The following is a 21,629-nucleotide window of genomic DNA, read 5'->3' on the forward strand; positions in this document are numbered from 1 at the left end:
GAGCAACACCAAGCGCTGAACGGTCTGAGCGAAAACTGAGGACGCTCATTGACGCCTGCCGAAGGATCGGAGTAAATTACGAGAAATTTGCAGAGAAAAAGGGTGGAAAATCTCTGCTTGAGGCTTGAAATACATGATCAGCGATAGCAGATTATATTTTCAGTATAGTAGTCTCTAGAAGAAAATTGTTGTGCAGTAAACAATTGTAATCGAGCTTTTTTCCCGCGGGAATTCCCGTACACTTTGCATTCAATGCGACTAAAGCAACCTTAGCCAGCCGATGTACCATATATATACTTTATGTTTCGGTTGGCTGTTGATTGCAAAGATTTTTAAAGTATCTTGGGTAGCGTGGACATTAATTGATAAAGGTTTTCGGAAAATATGCCTTCATTCACCCAGCTGTTATTATGCATAGAACAGCATTCTAGTGTGTGTGTCTGTGCAGTGAACGGCTGTATATAGGGACCTCCTATTGCTGAGCTTAGTTTCCTCTTATGAAGCTCTATTGTTAGCTAGTCTGCGTAACGTGATGAAAGACGGCAGGTGTGCAAACACAAACACAACGGAGAAGTCAGACAGAAAGCATCTTGTACATGAACCAAGGAACAGTAAATAAATGAAAGTTGTCACACTTTAAAATATGTACAATTATTATTGTAGAAAAAACAAAGATGGAAGAACACTTGATGGGTGTCGCCTCTTGCCTGCATACGCAGGTATTTGTGCCTAATTTCTTTTCCTCCGCTGTGCCCCTTTTCAGTTGTTAGTCGGCGTTTGTGTTGTCCTGACTTCTCTGTTGTGTCCGTGTTTGCACACCTACCGCCTTTTATAATGAATCGCTACCAACTAGCTTAGCTTTCTGTCATTTTAGGCTGCGTATTCTCAGTACGAGTTGCCTCGCAGCCCACATTGTGACGCGCAGCCAGACACTGTTGCACTGGAACGCGCATAACCCCTTACAAATTTCTTTTTGCGCATCTCCGAGCGCACGGTAGCAGTCGAAGTACAATATTGTTAACAACCATAGAATTGCTACGATCTTAGTACCTCTCTTGTAGTTGTGACAAGTAAGACAAACAAATTCACAACGGCTATGAGAAGTTAAGACAAGCACATGCACAACGAAAAGGCTTTTAGGGATACAAAAGCGCGCCACTATGTTATTGCCTTAGCTGCATTATTTATAATCTCGCGGAAATAAATCAACGACACAGGATGTGCATTAACCTACTGATGATTAGCAAACGCTCACGCAGGAGCGTGTCGCACTGAGTGCTAGGAAAGTTGATCGATTTTTCATGATCCTTATTGTCTCCCTTTCTCCCCGCTTATATATATATATATATATATATATATATATATATATATATATATATATATATATATATATATATATATATATATGGGTGTTTTTGTTCTGTTTTTGTCGATGGATATGCACTGTGAAGGCAGAGAGTTTGGGTGAGTCGTTTAATTTAGGAAGTAGGTCCCTTTATTTTAGCGACGGCTTATTAGGCGCAGAAAATAGAACGTGGGAATGTTCACAGGCGCTTTTTAGGTGCCTCCGTCACGGCATACTCTTGTGTACAGAGAGAATGTGAGAAATCTCTGCAGGTGAATGAAGTTCATTAGCGTTATGCACGCTATTATAATAAATGGGAAAGGGACGTGAGCGAACCTAATACCTCTGCTTGATCCGCTTTGCTTTGTTCCCTGAAATTGGATTGAACACGCGAGGGTAGTGCCTGTGCATTAATTACCATCTAAGAAACGGTGCTTTCAGGGGGGCTACCTGGCGAACAAATATTCGTGCTTCGCAGTGCTATAATTATTGAACTTTCGCATGATAACTAGTTCTGCTGACAGAATATAAAAATAAAAAGAAAGGAACAAAATTTTTCCGCAATAATACATTTCCGCGCTATATACCGCAATAGAATAGAACACTTTGTAATTGCATAAAACTATTATCATGTTGTTTTAATAAATTTTCAATGCATAATTGTTTTATTCAGCTAGTTGGGTAAAATGAAACATTACTTCTCTTTTTATTCAGTTCTTTTTCTTTAACATAAGCATTTTTACCCGGCGCTGAAGAGATCCTGACTCGGCAGACAAGTATCACACGCGATCGTGGAACTTAATGCGGGTCCCATGAGCATTGATTTAGTTATAAAAATTACATTGATAATGACAACCCCTTTTTCGAAATAAATATTTTCCGCTAACTTTTCAAGAGAAAGCGCTTAGAGATTTGTTACAAAACCTTAATTACAACGTTTACATGAAAAAGCTGTATATTGTAATTATCACACAACACCTGGAGCGGCGTGCCTGGTGGTTAGTCGGCCGAATGTCGCCAGCATTTCATTAAACTCATTAAGCTTGTGTTTCTCTTTAAAGCAGCCAAACCTGGTCTTAGGTTCGATTACTATGGATATCATAAATAGCACCTAAGATTAAGCACTTCCCGTTTGAAATGATGGCCTCGCTCAGGTTAGCTTTCTACATTGGGCTCCGGAAATATTCGGGGGTGAACATTTGCTCAAAAATGAGGTGCCCTTCTGCGTAAGTAGACGTTTATAGATTGCAATCAATCAATCAATCAATCAATCAATCAATCAATCAATCAATCAATCAATCAATCAATCAATCAATCAATCAATCAATCAATCAATCAATCAATCAATCAATCAATCAATTTCTTTTCAGGTAAACAACTTTGTAGCCGCCTTCCACGAGGCTGTTATTCTTTACTCCATTGCGTTGAATGAAACGCTGAGTGAAGGAGGGAGCATAATAAATGGCTCCGAGATCACCCGTCGAATGTGGAACCGGACATTCACAGGTACGTTTTCTAATTACAACTTCGCACCAACAGCGTTAGTGGCTGCACGTTGGCGACGTGATTTTTAGGAAGAACAAGAGATATAAGGATTCGAAGTGCTATACCGAGCAATACGGCCAAACCTTTATCATGCAGCAATATTCGGGTGAAGGAAACGCCGGTTATTGCAAAACAAACCCACTCATAAATGCGGGCCTGTTGTCACGTTCACAAATAAATAAACATAGTGTATAATGTCTCGCACAATTCTTTTTGTAATATGCTGTATTTTTATTTAAGGTGTTCTCCTAGAATGAACCTTTTTGGACAGGTAATATATTAGGAAATAGCTTCTCTCGAGATAAAAATGGCTGTCGACGAAATAGAAGTTACTCGAGTAGCAGCCATGTAAAGGATAACCTCATTGTAAAACTGATACGGACATTATTATAGCACGGTGTGTGCATGAGTTTCAAATGGCATCCGTATCACGGAAGTAATACGGAAGTCATTTGAAAATGATGAGCCTTCTAGGGGGTGGCATACGAGCAGGGAATTGGTGCTTTTACTAAGGCAGCATTATAGTTTCTTTTTCCTAATAGGCTTCACGAACGAAACCAAAGTGTGCAAGATTGAGGATGAATGATGAATGAGGATGAATGAGGATGCTAATGCCGAGTGTCCTGTTAATCTTCATGTGATGCTTAGTTCCTAAAGCTTTAGCCTTCGCGTCCTGCTGCGGACGTGCGTAGGTTGTCATTTTATGTCGCTGCGAGTTGCCTGCATTACGACTTCTCAATGTGACGCGTAGCCAACGTGACAGGGGCAGAAGGAAAGAAAATATTAAAGAAAACGCCGTCACAAGTTGCCCGCCGCGCATATAACGTTTTTATCGATATACGTGACCAGGACAGTTCCAAAGACACGTTGCGTTTAACGGGCTCTCTTGTCATTCACTGCTCGTCAGTGTCAGAAGCTGCGACAGTCCGTTAGTCGTGAACAAGGAATGCAACCGGCCTAATCAACCCGGTGGCTCGATTCTATGGTCCTGCTCCGCGTGACGTGACATCCGGGTATAGCTCCGAGCGCTTCCGTCAAGCCGACGACCATCTATCATTGGTCATGGTCTGCAGAGAGTAAGGCTTCACTATGCAGCAGACTTCGCAAAGCGCCCTCGGGACATAATATTTGTTATTCGAACCTAATGGAGAGCGCACGAATGGCTTGTTGCTTTAGCAATGATTCTACGTCTTGCATAGCAGCCGCATAATTCTGTAAGGAAAGCCTTCCCGGAAATTATAAAGGAGAGTGATATCATTATGTACTATTGCAGATAACAAAAATGTCAGCTACAAAGAGCGTAGAAGCATACGTGAGCAGAGATACGGCAATCTTTTATTATACTCGTATATTCCCGCTGTCGCCATTGCCGACGGTCCTTTAATCTATCAGCAGTGTAGTCGAGAGAAAATGGCTTTTCTTAGCGTTTCTTTCTTCCCTATGCTCTTATAGACAATCAGCAAACGTAGCGACTTGTCACACGCTAAAAGCCGTAGTATTGGCAGTGTACTTTTTATCTTCTTGTACTTCATGTTTCTGTAACAGCTTTTGAGAACACGCAAGCGGGCGGGCAACAGAGGCATACGGATTATGTTGGTTTGTGACCTGAGCCGAAACAGCGGAAAGGGGCAGGACATAACAGAAGGACAAAATAGGGTACCGTTGTCTGTCCCGTTCCTACGTCCTGTTGCACTTAGGCTGTTTCTACCCAACTGGGAAGTGGGTTTGCTATGCCCAACCCTCAGGCCTTGCGTGACGGCACCGCCACGACGTCGTCATCGCAACATCATCTCATTGTCGGTCTATCGTTTCAGCTGATAACATTCTCGCATCAAGCGTGAGCGCTACTATATGGGAAAGAAGACGAAATGTAACATCACCTGTGAGGTCTGCAAGAACTGAAGTCATTCCCATTGGCAGTGTGTGCTTGATAAACTGACGTAGTAAAAACTTCGCTCGAGCTTACTTTTTACTGCATAAAAAAAAAAAACAAGAATGCCTCTAATCCATTCTAGAAAAATTGCTGACACTGTTCAGAATGCGCACCCACTAAGGCCTGGGATAAAAGCACTCTGCAAACTGTGAAGGGCTTGTAGAGTGTGCGACGCAACAACGGGGTGGAGACACCTGTTCATAAGCTTTAGAGGCAACGGCCGGTAGTTCATTCACGCCGCCTACAGATGCTGCGCAATGTGGCACTCCTTCGCAGGAAAAACTTTAAAAGCAGCAGTCAAACCCTATTGTTATAATCTCACCGAGGCGGCTCTTCACTGTCTTGAATACAGATGAGTTGTCGCCATCATGACGCCGCAATCGCTTTCATTGTTGTCGCCCTGCAGTCGTCGATGTTTCAATATTGTGTAATACAGTTGAGCGAGTTTGCATAGCACTTTAGGACTTTTCGGAAAGTTTAGAAAGGGTTCGGTAAGATGAATCTACTGTCGCAATAAACGAGTTTCTAGGCGTAGGAGGTGTCGAAGTTCCTTGACGTTTCACGTTTGTTGTGTTGTCTTAGAGCTGATGACGTTAGTGCGGTTTCATCTGGCGATATATGAAGACGTGCGTTAAGTGCAAACTGCGGCCACAGGTGATGGTTTGTGCACTGTATATAACGCCGGTTCTGGCACTTAACAAAAAAAAATATATGAAGGCGACCCTCATTCTTCACTTAGGTGTCTGGTAGCGGCATTCGCACGTCGGCGTTCGTCTGGCCTTTGGTTAACTTGTGTATCGCGCGCTGCCGAAGCGGATCTCAGGGGCCACGTAGAAAGAAACGCGTAGTTGAGCTCTCTTGCGCCAGATGCCGTAACGATCCAAGCTGCTCACAACCTTCCAATGAACTCAATCAATTAATTTTCATGAATCACTCTGACAGTTGTCTTTATGTTAAGCAAACATAAGCTCCGATATCACGTGTATCCAATATAACTCCGATCTTGAAACAGAACTATGAATTTCTATTTTTTAGAAGAGTTTTTTTCAAATATTCGCGAAACCGGAAGTAAGCGCTCGAGCGGATGTGCTCGGAAAAGACACAAGAGTTTCACTCGCGGCTCATACCACTGGAAAGGAAGTGATAAGGGGAGGGCAGTTATTTACATCAGGGCAATCTACACACTAACCTTGAAGTAGCTGAACTCATTCGCGCCGCAGTTATTAACTCTGCCCAACTTCGGCTCTTCGAGATGAGTGCGTCCATTTATATCAGCCGGCATGCAGGAAAGGGTGGTTATACATACACCCCATGTGTATACAACGTGTATATTGAAAATAGTTCTTGCCTGTAACACGCGTCCCATCTGTTCCTGGTTGCTTTGTGTCTTGCGAAAATACGGCGGCTCAATTTCGAGCGTGTCACAGTCGATAGCGCGTGCTTTAAGAAAGAATCCCTAACGTCCATCGAAAGAAGACCTGAAGCGTAGTCGGAGCAGCTGGCGCGGAGCGAGTAGGTGTTATTTGCTTTCCTCTCATGAATGTCCTGCTTGTGCGAGAAGCGTTACTACGGGAATTCATTCTACATTTTTCACTCGTAAAGAAGGAACGGAACCGGAAGGAAGCCTTGTTCGTGCCATGTTTATGCCGCCAACACACGAGTTTCTGTATTTGGCCAACTGTGCACTCTGCCGTGCTTAAAAGAAGCTGCTGCAATGGCGTCTGATTTTTTTAGCGACCCTTTTACATACTTTCTTGGTCGTCTCTTTCTCGTAGGCATCACCGGAACCGTACGGATCAATGAGAACGGAGATAGGGACGCCGACTACTCAATACTGGACATGGATCCAGTGACGAAGGAGTTTCAAGTGAGTAAACATTCTGCAGCCGTGCGCCAGAATTGAATCTCCGGTTGAGAGCGGTGCCATACGCGCCGTATAAGCAAACCTATCGACAAGGTAAACAGTGTTATTCAAATCTGGTTATATTAATGGAAAATTGGTCATAACAGTACGCTGAAATACTGCTAAAGGACCCAAAGGATATGTGAAATATATAAGAGCACGGTGTTAGTGCACGAAGGGAAGCAAGACAACTGTTCGCGAGGCGCTACCGAGACGACGTTCTTATGCATACGTTGCGACAATGAACGCGCTACGACGAAAAAAATGAGGCACGAAGAACCCACTCTATGAGTAAGCGCAAAGTAGGTGTGCTTGTAATTAGTGCTACTGGTTATTTATCCAGTTTTTTTCTAAATTAAAGGATTTACGCTTTATTTCATTATTTCGCATTTATTCAAAATGCGTTCAATATGAAACTGCTACATGTGTCTGAAAGAGCGAAAATTAATAGCGCTATTTTTCTGCCAGCTGTATGTATACCTGTGTGCGTGTGTGTCTTCATGTGTGTACAACACAACGTATTTCTTCGTCTTGAGTAACAACTTCTGAAGATATAACTGATTGGCCGGATTTGGTTTGTAGATACCCTCTTTCTGTGACATTTTTACACTTTTATTAATGATTATCAGTGCGAACAAATAAGGAAATGCAAGACATCGGGTCATGGAAAATTTCTAATCTTCGCATTCCCTTAAGCGCTGAAAAACGTTATTATCGATACGTTGGTCTACTGGAAAAAAATTGAGACTTTCATTCGCTTGCGGAGAGCCATGAGTGACGCCAGGACTACAAATTGTCTTACTGACACGAGTAATTTTTCAAGACTGCCTTTAAGTAAATTCACGTGACTTTTAATGCGAAAGCCTTAGATGCTTTATCAAACGCGAAAAGTGACCGTCCGTGGCGTCGGCGTCAGCATGAGTGATGCAAAAAGATCATCATTGCCTCATGACGTCATATAATGACGTCATATATATCCAAAATTTGTTGCGTCATCGTGACGTCACTATGAGGCCATCACATGACTTAGTCGCCTGATCAAAGGTGGGGCCGATCCCGGAGGCACTGCAAAGCCCCGTGAGGTGACAAACCTTGCACTGCCTGGGATCCCGGAGGCAACGCAAAACCTCGTAAGATGCAGAAAGCTTTCGGGGGGGGGGGGGGGGATAGGTACAATAAATTTGGATGAAAAAGATGAAGATGGCTTTCGCCTCCGAGTCGTCTTAGGCGAATGCATAAGGGATCGTGGGAATTTTTTAGCTACTGCTCAGTGAAAATCACAATTTAAACATCGTTGCGTGTTGTTGAACTATCGTTCGAGCAGGTAGTGGCAAACTACTTCGGAGTGAACAAGAGCTTCAGCGACGTTCCGGGCCGAACGATCCACTGGCCTGGTGGCAAGCGAGTGCCACCACCCGACACTCCACGGTGCGGCTTTGACGGCTCCAAATGCCCCGATGAAGGTGAGAAGATGTATCATCAAGCACAGTTACTCTCACTATGAACAGCGTTTGAGCAAGTGGTGTAGCGAAGAAATGTGGTGCTTTTTTTTCTAAAAGAACCAAATACAGAAACCAAAACTGGGCAAAATATTTTTGGAACGTAAAGCACCCCTAAGGGTGTTTTACCATTTAAAACGCTTGTAATCAAAATGGGGCTATTTCTGATTGCATCGTGGACTCAATAATGCAGTATCGAAAAAGAAAAATAGCTAAATCATGCACCTGTTTCAATCAAACTGAGCCAAATCCATTAAACGAGCGCTGCGTCAACAATCGTCACCAAAACAACCAACATGGCCGCATCAAATGGGTTTCATTTGTGACCTAGTTGCTTTGTTGTGATTTCGCTCCCGAATTTCTTTCTTTTGGGTGAGTTGGTACTTACTGAAGGACATGATATTGTAGTGCAAAACTGGAATGTAAAGACTTTACTTGACCTACCTGTCCGTTAGTGTTTCTTTTTGAGTTTTGCGCTACAGTATCATATCCTTCTTTCGCTCAAAGGCGGTATATTTGAAATAGGAGACAAAGGAAATGAAGTTTTGTTTTGTCGGGTAAAGTTTAGATCTATTACTTAGAGAAGAAGTGATCCTACATGGTGCGGTATAAAACCAGCTAAGAAGCTAAGAATAAGAAGGGGAGCTGAAGCATTTTTGGAGGCCTTTAATAGATGCCAGCATCAAGAATACGCTACCGATTGTGCAAGACAGTGCGCCTGTTTCCAGGAAGGAACACCCGCTCTTAAGCTCTAGTAGTCGCCATTACGCCCATGAAATAGAGGCCCACACTGACGAAAGCAAAATATTGTGTTAATCTTGTCGCAAAATGTTGCTATATCGTTCATTCGCTGTTATTTAGACAACTTTTTTGCGACCAAATCAAGTACGAATAAAATGTTCCAATCTATTATAGTAGAACCCAATTTTTACGCCTGAATACCGATGATAGTGACCTATATAGATTTTAACCGCAGTATAGGTTCGAATCATTTCGCTGACAAGCGCACACCGGCAAAAAATTGTTGTAGCAGGCCCGGTCATATTGTCAGTACCAAACAACTGCGTTTTTCTCAGTTTTCCTTAAAGTGGACTTGGCTCTTTTAAAAAGAAAATGCCACAAATGACCTTTCATCAACCGAATACTGCTGTTTGATCGCCATAACTTTAATCCGAAGCATTGTTTGAGCCGCTCCTCTGGTTTTCTTTGACGGCCGTTTGGGTATAGGCTTTTTTTACAGGAGGGAAGGAACACCTTTCCGGACTGTGGCACGGGATTACAAAGAATGACGTTACTGCCTAGGCACGGCGTTTTTTTTGGAGGGGTTACGCCTATTTACATAGCCCAGAGATGATCATGGCGGTGCTCAGGTCTGTGAAAAGGTGTACAGTTTCAGTCGCATACCGGGCGCTGCACCCTCAAAGGCCGTCCTGAGCGGGACGTCATTCTATTAGTACCGTTCACGCAACCGGCGTTGCGAATAATTTAGCACCCTTTGTTGGCCTACACATTGTCCCCGTGAATAACCTTATACCATGAATTATTAGGCCAGTATATTTCTTCACAATTTTTATTATTCGTGTGTAGACTAGTTGCGAGCTCACATATCTCTTTTGTTTATTAGTAGAAGGAGGGGGGTGGGGGGCAGATATATATATATATTTTTAGCCAGAGCTCGTTTTTTCTTATCCGCATTTCATCTTACTTTTCTGCATTGATGGTACAAGACGTATAAAAAAATTCTAATTGTTACAGTTCAATAACACGCTTTCTAATGGGCAACGATTAACACAATTTACCGATCAATTCTAGCGGAGCTTCTGATATTATATTATAGTGTGGCTGGTGTGAGAGAGCGTATATTGATGACATGTTAGAACATTCCAGCGTTATTAATTCAACTGACCGTATTATTTTGAGGCAGCCGTGACGACGACTGTTGCTGTTTCCTAGGTGACAGTCTAATAACGTACCAAGCTCTCAGGAGGATCAATACAGCCTTCCATAACAATTACGCTAACAAAAAGAGCAAGGTCACTACAATGCATAAGCTGGAAGCTTCAGCACGATGGTTTATATAAGTACCGCCTGGCATACTGGAGCTTATGAAAGGCCATACTTTGGCCAACTATAGCACGTGTGTTGTTTCAGACAACAGGCACCGTAACCAAACACGTTTTCTCAAATTGCACTGCATGCGGTCGCTTTCATTTTCTTTCCTCGCAGAGCTTCCCAAGTACGCCATCGTGAGTGGAGTCCTGAGCGGTCTGGTGGTCATCCTGTGCATCGTCTTCTTCTTCATTTACAGGCGAGCATCTGCAAACAGAGTGCTTTGAATACGCAAATAGCGCGACCCCTAGATTGAATCACCCAGTCTCAGCGCTGCTAGAGTGGTCATTGCATAAACGCCGCTGGAAGATACTGACGTTGCAAGTGCTAGACACTTTCAGGCGTGCAAGCCTTGCCAGCAATAACACCCCTTCCTGATTGACTTTCGCGCTAGCATCTCCACTTTCGAGCCATCATGACTACCTTCTATTGCACATATATGCTAAACGAGGGTGAGTGTTATAGTACTATTTTGATGACTTCTGTTTGTACTCATACCTTACTTGACTATACAGAATACCTTACTAGGCATATTTCCCGGACGGCAGACATTCAAGGTGTAAACAAGCACAGTTTCATTCTCATGACCGTATTCAATAGCGAGCGTCTCCTTCGCGTCCAATATTGTAACTCTACTGACGTGGAATTGCGGTCCTCATATTGCTTACGTGAGGAAGCGTGTTCTCATAGACTGTGCGTTACCCTTGCGTATTTCGCGAGTCCTTCGTAAGCATTAAAAAAAGTCAATACACGGGTCGTAAGCGTCAAACATGGGAAGGTAGCGTTCGCAGATTTAGGAGTTAGTCTTTTGACATAATAATAATAATATCTGGGGTTTAACGTCCCAAAACCACGATATGATTATGAGAGACGCCGTAGTGGAGGGCTCCGGAAATTTTGACCACCTGGGGTTCTTTAACGTGCACCTAAATGTAAGTACACAGGCCTCAAACATTTTCGCCTCCATCGAAAATGCAGCCGCCGCGGCCGGGATTCGATCCCGCGACCTTCGGGTCAGCAGTCGAGCGCCATAACCACTAGACCACCGTGGCGGGGCTTTCTCTTTTGACAAAGCGCCCTGTTTTGTAATTTATAGCGACTAGTGTTCTCAATTTCTTCATTGGTTTAAATAACAATTTAGACTTTTTGTACCCCAAGTTTCATAGAAGAATGGCCAAGTTTCCTTCCAGCAAAAAAGATAAGTTTTTTTTTTCTAGCACCACACTATACTTTTATTGGCATCATTAATACGCATGTTTATAAAATCAGATTATCTAGTTATCTAGTATTCACTAATCGTTTATTTACGTAGATAACTTGGAAATACGTCGCAAAAGGTCGAAAGAACGATGTAGTTGCTGAATGCGCCTGTCCTTGTCCAACGTTCTCTTTTTTTTCGTTCGTTCGCGCAGAAAAGAAATGTTTGCCAAAATGCAACAACTCGCCCAACAGCAAGTTCATCTTAACCTAATTTATTTATGCATATACTAACCATGTTACTCAAAAGTCATTGCGTAGCCAAGAGCAAGGCAAGATGAAGTTAAAAATACCCTCAGTCATTCTAAAATAAAGGCAGGAGTCAGGGGAAGGTGGAAGCATGTGATGAAAATTCGTTAACAGAGGTTGGGCTACAGCCGACGTTTCGACAAGCGGACCTTTCTTCTTCAACGCTGCAAGTTGAGGAAGGCAAGTTCACTTGTCGAAACGTCGGCTCAAGCACAGCCCTATGTTCACGAGCTTTCGTGTCAGTCATTGTGTGGATCCTGCTATGTGACATTTTGTTTAACTCAATTTTACGTCCTTAAATGCCCCAAATTTTAGGATGACAGGATTAGAATTTGTGTCAAATAATGAGCCTACGATGAGCTTTGCTCATTCTGTTATATAACGCGTTTCTTGGTTGAGAAGGCCTAGGGTAAGATTACTTTCGTTCGAAGGCCACTGGTAGTTTCTCACACGGTTCTCTTGTTTCTCTTTGCATGCTGCTTAAATTTTGGATTTTTTTTAACGATTCGGACTTAGGTCACGACGTCGCAAAGGGGGAAGTAGAACTTCAGCTAGGAAAAGCCAATCACTGTAATTCAAGATCATCCACCCGGACACATCGTGTGCACCCCGGATACAATATTGAAATTCACTAAAACAATCGTTTTCCTTCTGGATAAGGGAATAAACAAAGTTTTTACGAGATTTAGTGGTCATTTTTCTCGTGAATGGCAATGTTTCATAAGAGCACCGACCCCAAGATGTGGGAAACATGCAAACGCAACGCAGTGCTGGGGCATTACATTTTGGTGTGCGTTGTAGGACATGTCGTGGAAGTCTCACGCAAGGCCACAAGAATGTGATACCTGTAAGTAGGACACAAATACGGCCAGCTGATTCCTCCTTAGTGCTCAATATTTTATTGCGATAGCAATTATATGGACAGCCTCGGCTGGATTTGCCGTCGCCGTCGCCGCCGTCATGCACCGTATATGTATAAGTATGTATATATATATAAAAGCACCAAAGAAAAATAATTCAGAAACATGCTTCCGAAGCGCGGAATCGAACCAGGGACCTCAGAGCGAGTGGCGCTAGCCACTACGCCACGAAACGCAAATCCTCCACGTAGGTAACGGCGAGCGTTATATACACACCCTTTACCGCTGGACGGACTCAGAGACGGCTGCGCTTATAAGCATTCCTTCATTACCAGCGAGATGGCGTTAGGAGCGCGACAGGCGCATTTAAAAGTCGTCAGCTCGCTCGCTCGCTTCTTATACTTGTGCAGGGAGAACCAGTGGAGTGACATACCCATAGGGCCAATGGGGACGTTTTTCCGCTTCCGGCGACGGTGGCGGTTCCTGGGATGGGCGGTAATTGACTGGATTTTGGATTTCTGCTGGAGGCGAGCCAATCCGAAAGGAAAAAATCCAATATGGCCGCGCCCGTTTGCGGTCGCTTCCTCGCTCGTGGTGCCGCCGGCCCCGCGGCCGCGACGTCGGTTCGAGCGTTTGCGCACTAATTGCTACTGCACTGTCTTCTCTCTTTATTGCCGATGTACGTACGTAATGTGTGTAGTTGTTTTTCTGCTTCGTTGTAGCCTCTGTGGTAGCATGGCGAATGGTGGCGAGCGGCGCCGTCGCAGCTGCATAGCAGCCGCTTTCGGCGCTCGCTCGAGAAGCAAAAAGCGCATATAACTTTCTTCACATGACATTTTATTGAAGGAAACGTAAATTGCTGCACGTTTAGGCAATATTTGGGCTATAATATCGGTAACAATAACAAAAGAAAACGAAAAAGATTCGAAATACTGCTGTGGTAAAACCTGAATACAGGAATGCGTACATCGAGCACGCGTACAATATAAATAGGATACGAAAACGCATAATACAGCATAATACAATCACATAAGCAGGGTAAGCATATAAAGTGCTACATCAGCGTAAATAAGTGTACACATACGAGTTGTACAGAATATGACTAGCAGCATGAAGCGAAACAATCCCGCGCATTGAAATATATCATAACAAAACAAGTTGTTCGAATGGTTGGTGCATGCTGTGCAAAAGATAATGACGCAACGCAAGCCGAAGAAAACAAGGGGTATAGGAAAAACACCCTTTCCTGTACTTTTTTTTTATTGCCCTGCGTTGTGTCACTCCCTTTTGCACATACACACACACACATACTTTTGCATATATGTACACAGAAAGTGCACCTAACAGTCATAGCCTTTGGCTCATGTAGACGAACCCATGGAGCATAAGTAGATCAATGTCATAATATGCTGCAGTGCTACAGCATATTATTTTGTAAAAGCAGTGAGACAAATCTACCATTTGGCTCAGCTATCCCTGATCATGTTTTCCTCCAGGTAAATGTGTTGTAGGCAAGCTCACGTGATGTGAACAGGACACAGCATGCTTTAATTTTCAAGTAATAAAGGGAGGAGAACGCAACAAAGAGTGGTCTAGACTCAGTTGCAGAGGTGACCTTTGAAATTTGTGGAAACATTGTGGTTGTGACTGGTGCATAACAGGAATGATCAGAGGTCATTAGTCAAGTTCGAAGTTGTGCGAAATACTCAAGGTAACATGAAATATACACGAAGATAAGCATCTTATCAATGAAATAAGTAGAGTAAAGTGCAAAGTTGAATGCAGCTTCCCTATTATTTTTCTACCAGGTATCATGTTGGATCCATCACAATGTCAGAAGATTTTCTGAGCAGTACTTAAATTGCAGATGGGGAACGCTGCACAGTTTCATCATAATGTGTCACTAACTAGAACTGCATCACTTGTCATTCATTGGTTCAGGAAGTGGAATGTCGGAGTTTGCAGAGTTTAGTTAAACAAGAAACACAGTTGCTCTACACAAACAGTACGTTGTGAATAGTTTCAGTGAGTATGGATGCATGCTTCTATTTCAAACTAACATGCATGTCAACCGAGTCGCAGCTTCTGCACAAACCCCTCTGGAATCCTCACAGAGCTGAGCACTTCATCAATGTATCTTTTATGCCTGTGAATAGCTGACACCATCAGTTCTTTACAGTGGCACAACAGTCATGACCAGAGGTTTGTAATTGAAAAGTGACAGAGCCCCTGGGTGCTGAAAATCTTTTGGACTTGGTGAGCACCTGAATTCATGCATGCTTCAACCTTCGTGGCCCGTCGCAGTGGTCTAGTGGTTACGGTGCTCAACTGCTGGCCCGAACGTAGTGGGATTTAATCCCGGCTGCATATCAATGGATGCAATATGCTTGAGGCCCATCTGCCTAGATTTAGGTGCACGTTAAAAAAACGCCAAGTGCTCAAAATATCTGAAGTGCTCCACTACTGCATGCCTCATATTCGTATCATGGTTTTTGGACATAAAACCTCCACATTTTTTATTAATCAACCTATTTTTGCAACGTTCATTGTGAATTAATCACACTGTTACTGTTTGTAAAGACTGCTTCAGTGTAAAACGAGTCGTCAGTATTATATAAATTTTGGCATTTTTTGGGAGGCTGGATGTTTGATTGCCTTCCAAACCATGTCAAGCAAACAGAAAGAAAGCAGAACGAGCAGGGTTTTCCAGTGCATTTTGGGAAGTGTTGGCATTTCCCAATACTAAAGCAATCCAGAACCTCTGGTTGTAATACTCATGCTGATAGGGGCACACAAGGCTTCAAAAAGAAAGTTAGTCGGTTAAACTTGTATAATACAAAAGTAACGCAGCAGGAGCAAAAGTAGTCAATGCATTACATACAACCACAGCAGAAATATAAATACACATATATAAATATATACCTACATAAAATATACATATATACATAAAAATACGTACATATACACATAAAAAAAGAAATAGTGCAACACATCTAAAAAATGGATAAGAAATGGGTGCAGAAGGCTGCACTAGAAATCCAATTTACATAATCATGTTCTAGAAAGGCACAGGATAAATTTAGCCTGCTACTTTACGTTATTGCTGGCAGAAGCACTGTGCCTTGACTTTGTTTCTCGTGTGTTTTTGTTTACGAATGTAATGTGCCGATGTAGCCTTGTGCGGCAGAATATTAAGAAATTTCTCAGTGCAGCCAACTGAACAGAAAATAGCTTGCCGGATTGGCATCCTTTCCACCAGATTTTTGCACACATTGGAAAAATGTGCACAATAGTTGATTTCATGTCTGAAGGCCGAATCTAATTCCTTTATGTAATTCAGACATGATTCAGAGGTTACTGCAATGGAACCGAGGAGTTTCTCGGGTACACCACTTTCCTTGAGTAGTGCAAAGAATTGGTGTCGTCCATGGAGAGAGCCTCCATCCACTTCAAGGAGTGTTCTCTCACATATGCACTCACTAGTCCTCAGTTCAAGAAAGCTGTTCACAAGAGTACCAGCGACATGGTACACAACATTTTCATACACCATGTCGGTCGCATCTTGTGAAGATGCCTGCAGATCAGATGAATCAGAGGCCTGCTGCGTGCTGTGGCTTGTGGTTGGTGTGCTGCTATAGTTGACAACAATGCAGATGCACTCTCCAAGTTGTTGAGGAAAGCAATTGTTGTCACCTCACAGTTTCCTTGAGAAAGCTTGAAGAGCTTGCCAATCCAAATATGTTTTAGAGCCGCCACGAATTGGTACACATTTGATGTCTCATTGCAGCCATGTTTTTGACAAATGATTCCAAAAAAGTTTTCTAGGGGATCTTGCTGCAATCAACGTGTGAAAAGATGAGTGAAATCAAAGTCCTCTTTTAAACCAGTCCACAGCAACAACAAGGCTTTGATTGTAATCTGCCAACCTTTAACAGTGCGCGGCTGCTTGTCCCGAGGACTACCAAAGTGCCATTGGGCAATCCAACTGATGCATGACTCAAGGGAAGCACGGTGTTCCGACCCATCAATCATTGCATACCACAACTTATCATCCTGATTTTTTGGGGTCGAACTGTTCTGGCTGTGAAAAATCTTATCCATTCTTTCTGTGAACAGAGCTGTAAATTTAGCATCAAGAGGAAGCTCTTAAATGGCAATGAGAGTGGGGAGTGCCACAGAGACAGATTCACTGAATACTTGTGTGTCATACTTCACTCTTATGTCAGCCACGGCCGCTGGATGAAAAAGCGCACTTTTTATCCAGCAGCCGTGTGTCAGCAAAGGGCATCTTGTAGATATGTTGCTCTTTGAGCTTCCTTAGCAATCTTTCTTTTTTAGATGTTCAGTTGGTGTGTTAGAGGCGTGATTTGCGAGTATTTTTGTAAAAGGTTTCAATGTACGCCCAGTCAACAACCTCGGAGCCAATCGTGAGCTTGTGTTTTCTCAAATTATTCCGCGTGCATTTTATCAGGTGTGGGATGTCAAACATGAAGTATAGTTTGCAGCTGTTGACAGTAAAACATGGTTAATGAAGAGAATGGATCAGCATTCTTGACAGGCTGACATTGTTTGACCCTTGATCATAGATGACCACTTTTACCAAAAGACCTTTTTTTTTCAAGCTGCATAATTACATCTAATAGCAGCTTGTGCATTGCAAGAGCTGACGTTGCATTGCGGGACACTTCAAAGGCTACTGGCTGCATCCAAATTCTCGATATGCCAGACACAGCCATTAGAATGGCTGCATTTGCCACACGAGAAGTCCTTGTGTTTCCATCATATGTGTAGCCAATCACTATATCTTTTGATTGATCGTACATCAAATGTCTTTTCAAGGCTATTTAATCGAATAAAAGACAGCATGCTTTGTCTTGCAGAGGCCAAGCTTTAATGATTGATTCTATTGCATCCATGGCACCTGGAATGATACCAGGTGTCATTGGGATGTCTGCCAGCCAGCACCTGAGTGTCCGCACATGTGGCAAGTGAAGCATTTCTCTGAGGAAGCGTGAATTGAGAGTGAATTGTTTCATCCATTTGGACCAATGTTTTTTTGTTTTTTTTGGGAATGTACCAAGCCTGATTCGTGCTTTAAGCAGTTCAAAAAAGGTCCTTTGACAAATCCGGTTCAAGCTTGTTTAAAACCTCCTGCTGCGTTACTCGCCTCGCCTCGTCCCTTTTTTTCATCTGACCGACTGCCTTGCGGTACCTTTCACTTCGTGAGTGAAGTGTTAGCAGCTTCTTTTTGGTGCGAAGGGTGTGCACAGAGCTGCGTTTTCTTCGCCCACTTTTTTGGCGTTTCTTGCATCTGCTCCGCGCTGCTGCCCTCCTTGGAAAATTGGAGGCCGCTCGGACTAGGCTCAGCTGAAAAAAAAAAAAGACATGGAAGAATGCGAAGGTATAGGCTTTCATCAGTCTTGTAGAGAAAAAAAAATCACGATTAAGCTATCAGGGCGCAATCACAGGGCTACTAATATACGGACCACTATGCGCTGCCATGCCATTTTTCATTGGAAGCAATGTGTATTCTGCGACTGAGACAGGAATCATAATTGATTTATACATTCCAAGCATTTTATCTTCAAAGAATCATCCATGATTAAGGAAATATCACAAAGCATTGCAAAAATGAACATTTCATGAAATGCTGAACAGAGGCAATGACATTTACAAAGTGGAGGATTTTGAATTATTCATCTCATAAATAGCTATCTGGGCTGCATAAGCCACATTTACACGAATGCACACCTTGATTGTGCATCATATTCCGCTGGCCTATCTCGCAGAGCTACACTCATCACAACAAATCGGACAGCACAATTTTCAGTGTGAACTATGTAGGTCCAACTGCACCCACCTTATATTTGAAATATAAATAATTGCGTGAACTAAATTACGGGTTGCAGGCCCTGAACTATATGTATGGTTTTGTCAACATTATAGGTTGTGACAATATTACACAGGCTTAGGTGTCCATATCTACTAGGAAAACATCAATACTACTGGTCCATACTTCCTTATGCAGATGCAGGATGTGTACTTTGCAATAATTCTCTCCCTCACTTTTGGCACTTACCATCACTTGGTGAAACCTGTGACGGTGGTGTGGGCCTTCTTGTGGTTCTGCTTGGCGAAGCGGCTGTTGAAAAAGAAATAAATATGCTATAAAAGGCTGGCAAGCAGGTATTTTAATACCCTCACTTTGCATTGCACGTGTGAATACTGAGCAACAGACTTATGGAGCAATTTTCACATGTGCCTGAGGAAAACTACTCAGTGTTTTCATCTCTATGGAATGAGCTCAACAAAGAAAGCACTGAGTCTATGGATTGATGTAGAAAAAGAAAAGATATCTATACCACGCAACAAAGTTTTCTTGCAGGGAGGTTGGTTTGTTGTGAACTCATACCGAGCTCCCCAAACACTAGAGGAGTAAGGACGGAAACAGGACAGAGTACAAACTATTTATACTGTGAGATGCCAAAAGCCATTTTCACTGCTCTATCTCCCTGTTTCTTCATTTTGCGTTTGTGCAGCATGCTATCAGTTCATCCATACCATGTAAACAGTGCACTCAGACATTTTTACTGGAAAGCATGCAAAATGCTTCTCTATGAGTGCAAGCTAACAAAATTTTTTTCCCCTAGAGTACATTTCCTGCATTTAAGGTTTACGTACAGCAATTGTTCTCATAGCACTGGTAATTGAAAAACAGCTGTGGCATTTCTACCTACTGTTCTAATTTCAGAGAACAATCTGCTCGAGTGTGCAGGTGTAGAATACAAAATAGTACCGCTCTTTATTTTTATTTTTTGCAAGCTATTCGTGCAGTATTACAGTGGCACCACCAACCAAATATTCTGTACCCTTTCATTCCAAGCAGAAAGGTGAAACAGATCCTTGTTCGGTACACCTACCTTCCACACTAGGGGGGCAGTCTCAGCAGCAGGGACGGCAACTCGCTTGCAGTAAACTGGTTGTCTGCAATTAAAGTACTCGAACTTAGTCACCCTACGGTGAAAAAACAGCTGGTAGAGTAAATACACTTGCAAGCTTTTAAAGGCATGGCACTAAGCTTAATAAATGTGCTTGCTTTTAATCTCCACTAAATTATAATTACAGATAATTACATATATCCCGACAATATTCTCTGAATTAAAACTTGATATATGAAACACAACTCGATCGAGTTCTTGTTTTTCCACTGCTTTTGCGATTCGAAACGATATTGAAAGCTTATAAGGAATTATGGTGTGTAAACGCTAAGCGCAAACAGCGCATTGAAAAAAAAATACAGAAAAGTGAAAGGGTGGCGGTGGGGATGGGTCCAGATTAGAGAGGGAAAAAAAAAGTGGCCCCGCGCGATAAGCGCGGCCTGTTTCATGAACATCCAAAACCGAGCTTGGCCATGCCTTCGCCCGTTGGAAGCATCACGAGGGAGTAATGAAGAGATAAGCGAAACTGTTTCCGGGAGCTTCCCGAGAGCGAAAGGGGGCAGGTGGGTATCACGCTTGGTTCAAGGTCCCCCGTCGAGCAGCGCGGCAACGTACGCCGAAGGGAAGGAATGCGGACAATTTACGGCGACAAAAATCTGAGCAGGCGGTCGGTGTGTAAACAGACACACAGATGAGGAACGCGGTGGTTTTCACTTGTGCAACACCGCAGCACACATTCGAATCTGAGGGCAGTGTCCCGAGTTCGCTACTGGGGCCTCCGCAATAACTTTGCGAGCGATACTTTCGTCGGCTACGAGCACCACCCATAAACTACACGGACATGATGTATACGCACGCATTAAAGCGCTTAAAAAAACAGCTGCAGCGAGCACAACAACTATCCCACTCCGTTAATGTTACTAGCACGCATAAGTTAAAGTAACACGTAACAAAACACCCTGAAGACACGGTTGCATGACACGGTAATCCGAATTGGTTAGATTTCATGAGATAGTAGAGGTAACGTCAGGCAGTGAGGCACGCACATATATACTAACGTGAGCAACCATAACTAGCGAACAGCTCCGCTTTTGAGAGGTGACGCGCGTCGAGCCACAAACTGCAGCCCGCCCACTAATTTTAACTTATTATCGTAACCATTTCTCAAACAAATAGCTGCAGCAACGAATGGCAGCAAGAAAATTCGCTGTTCATTCAGCAGTTTCAAATCATAACGGTCAACGACAGTCAAATCAAAACTTTGCGAACATCTTGGGAAATATATAATAGTGAACGTATAAATACCTGTGGTCAGCAGGGATTCTGAAGAAGTGTTCGCCTTCATTCCCCGAGGAATCGCACCACTTCACGCCGCAATAAAGGTGCGACATCGCTGCTCCTCGCTGCGGTGGTAAAGTTTGCGTTTCTATGCGCTCTCGTGCTTGCGCGTCGTCTGCTTGTGCGCTGCGCAGGCGTGATGGCGGCAGTACCTAGCGGAGCCACGCACAGTCATGTTTACAAAACTTCTTTAAAACTTTGCCTTGTAATACTCGTGGCTGGTTATAGTTTAATGCAGAAGCACGTTTTTATTTACTACTGTGTACTACCGTGGCCGCGTTATTTTATTTTAATTAGGCTTACTGAGGCCTTCAATCCCCGCCCGCACCAGGTTCGCTGCAATCGTTTCGACGGTGGCGACGCCCCATGGCTCGGACGCCAAACTGCCATCATGCCTCGGGCCTGGGAGAACCTTGCCCTTCCGCTGCCTGCTCGCGCGGTTTTCTTGCGCTGAGGGGAAGAGGGATGTTTCACGCTTTCACCGTGGTGTCCGTGCTCATGTTACGAAGCGTACGAAAGCGCGTACGAAAGCCACTCGAGCTCAAGGGACGCCGCTAAACGAACAAACAGAAGATGAGCGCGAACTATCAAGTGTCACAGCTCGACACTTGAAGCACGCTAGTTTCCTTCGCTGCTTCGGCCGCCTTTGCAAC

At 43.3% G+C, this 21,629-nt stretch overlaps 1 protein-coding gene across 1 annotated transcript in view; it reads left to right on the top strand.

Annotated features, from left to right (window-relative positions):
* The window catches only part of LOC119394632 (atrial natriuretic peptide receptor 1), a 165,374-nt gene that overhangs the window by 72,439 nt on the left and 71,306 nt on the right, over window positions 1-21,629 (top strand). The window contains exons 4-7 of the mRNA XM_037661950.2: window positions 2,716-2,851; window positions 6,599-6,690; window positions 8,051-8,189; window positions 10,452-10,533. Coding sequence (XP_037517878.1) covers window positions 2,716-2,851; window positions 6,599-6,690; window positions 8,051-8,189; window positions 10,452-10,533 — 449 coding nt within the window. The remainder of the gene's footprint in view (window positions 1-2,715; window positions 2,852-6,598; window positions 6,691-8,050; window positions 8,190-10,451; window positions 10,534-21,629) is intronic.

This window comes from Rhipicephalus sanguineus, chromosome 5, assembly GCF_013339695.2.
Source record: "Rhipicephalus sanguineus isolate Rsan-2018 chromosome 5, BIME_Rsan_1.4, whole genome shotgun sequence".
Classification (NCBI taxonomy): Eukaryota; Metazoa; Arthropoda; class Arachnida; order Ixodida; family Ixodidae; genus Rhipicephalus; species Rhipicephalus sanguineus.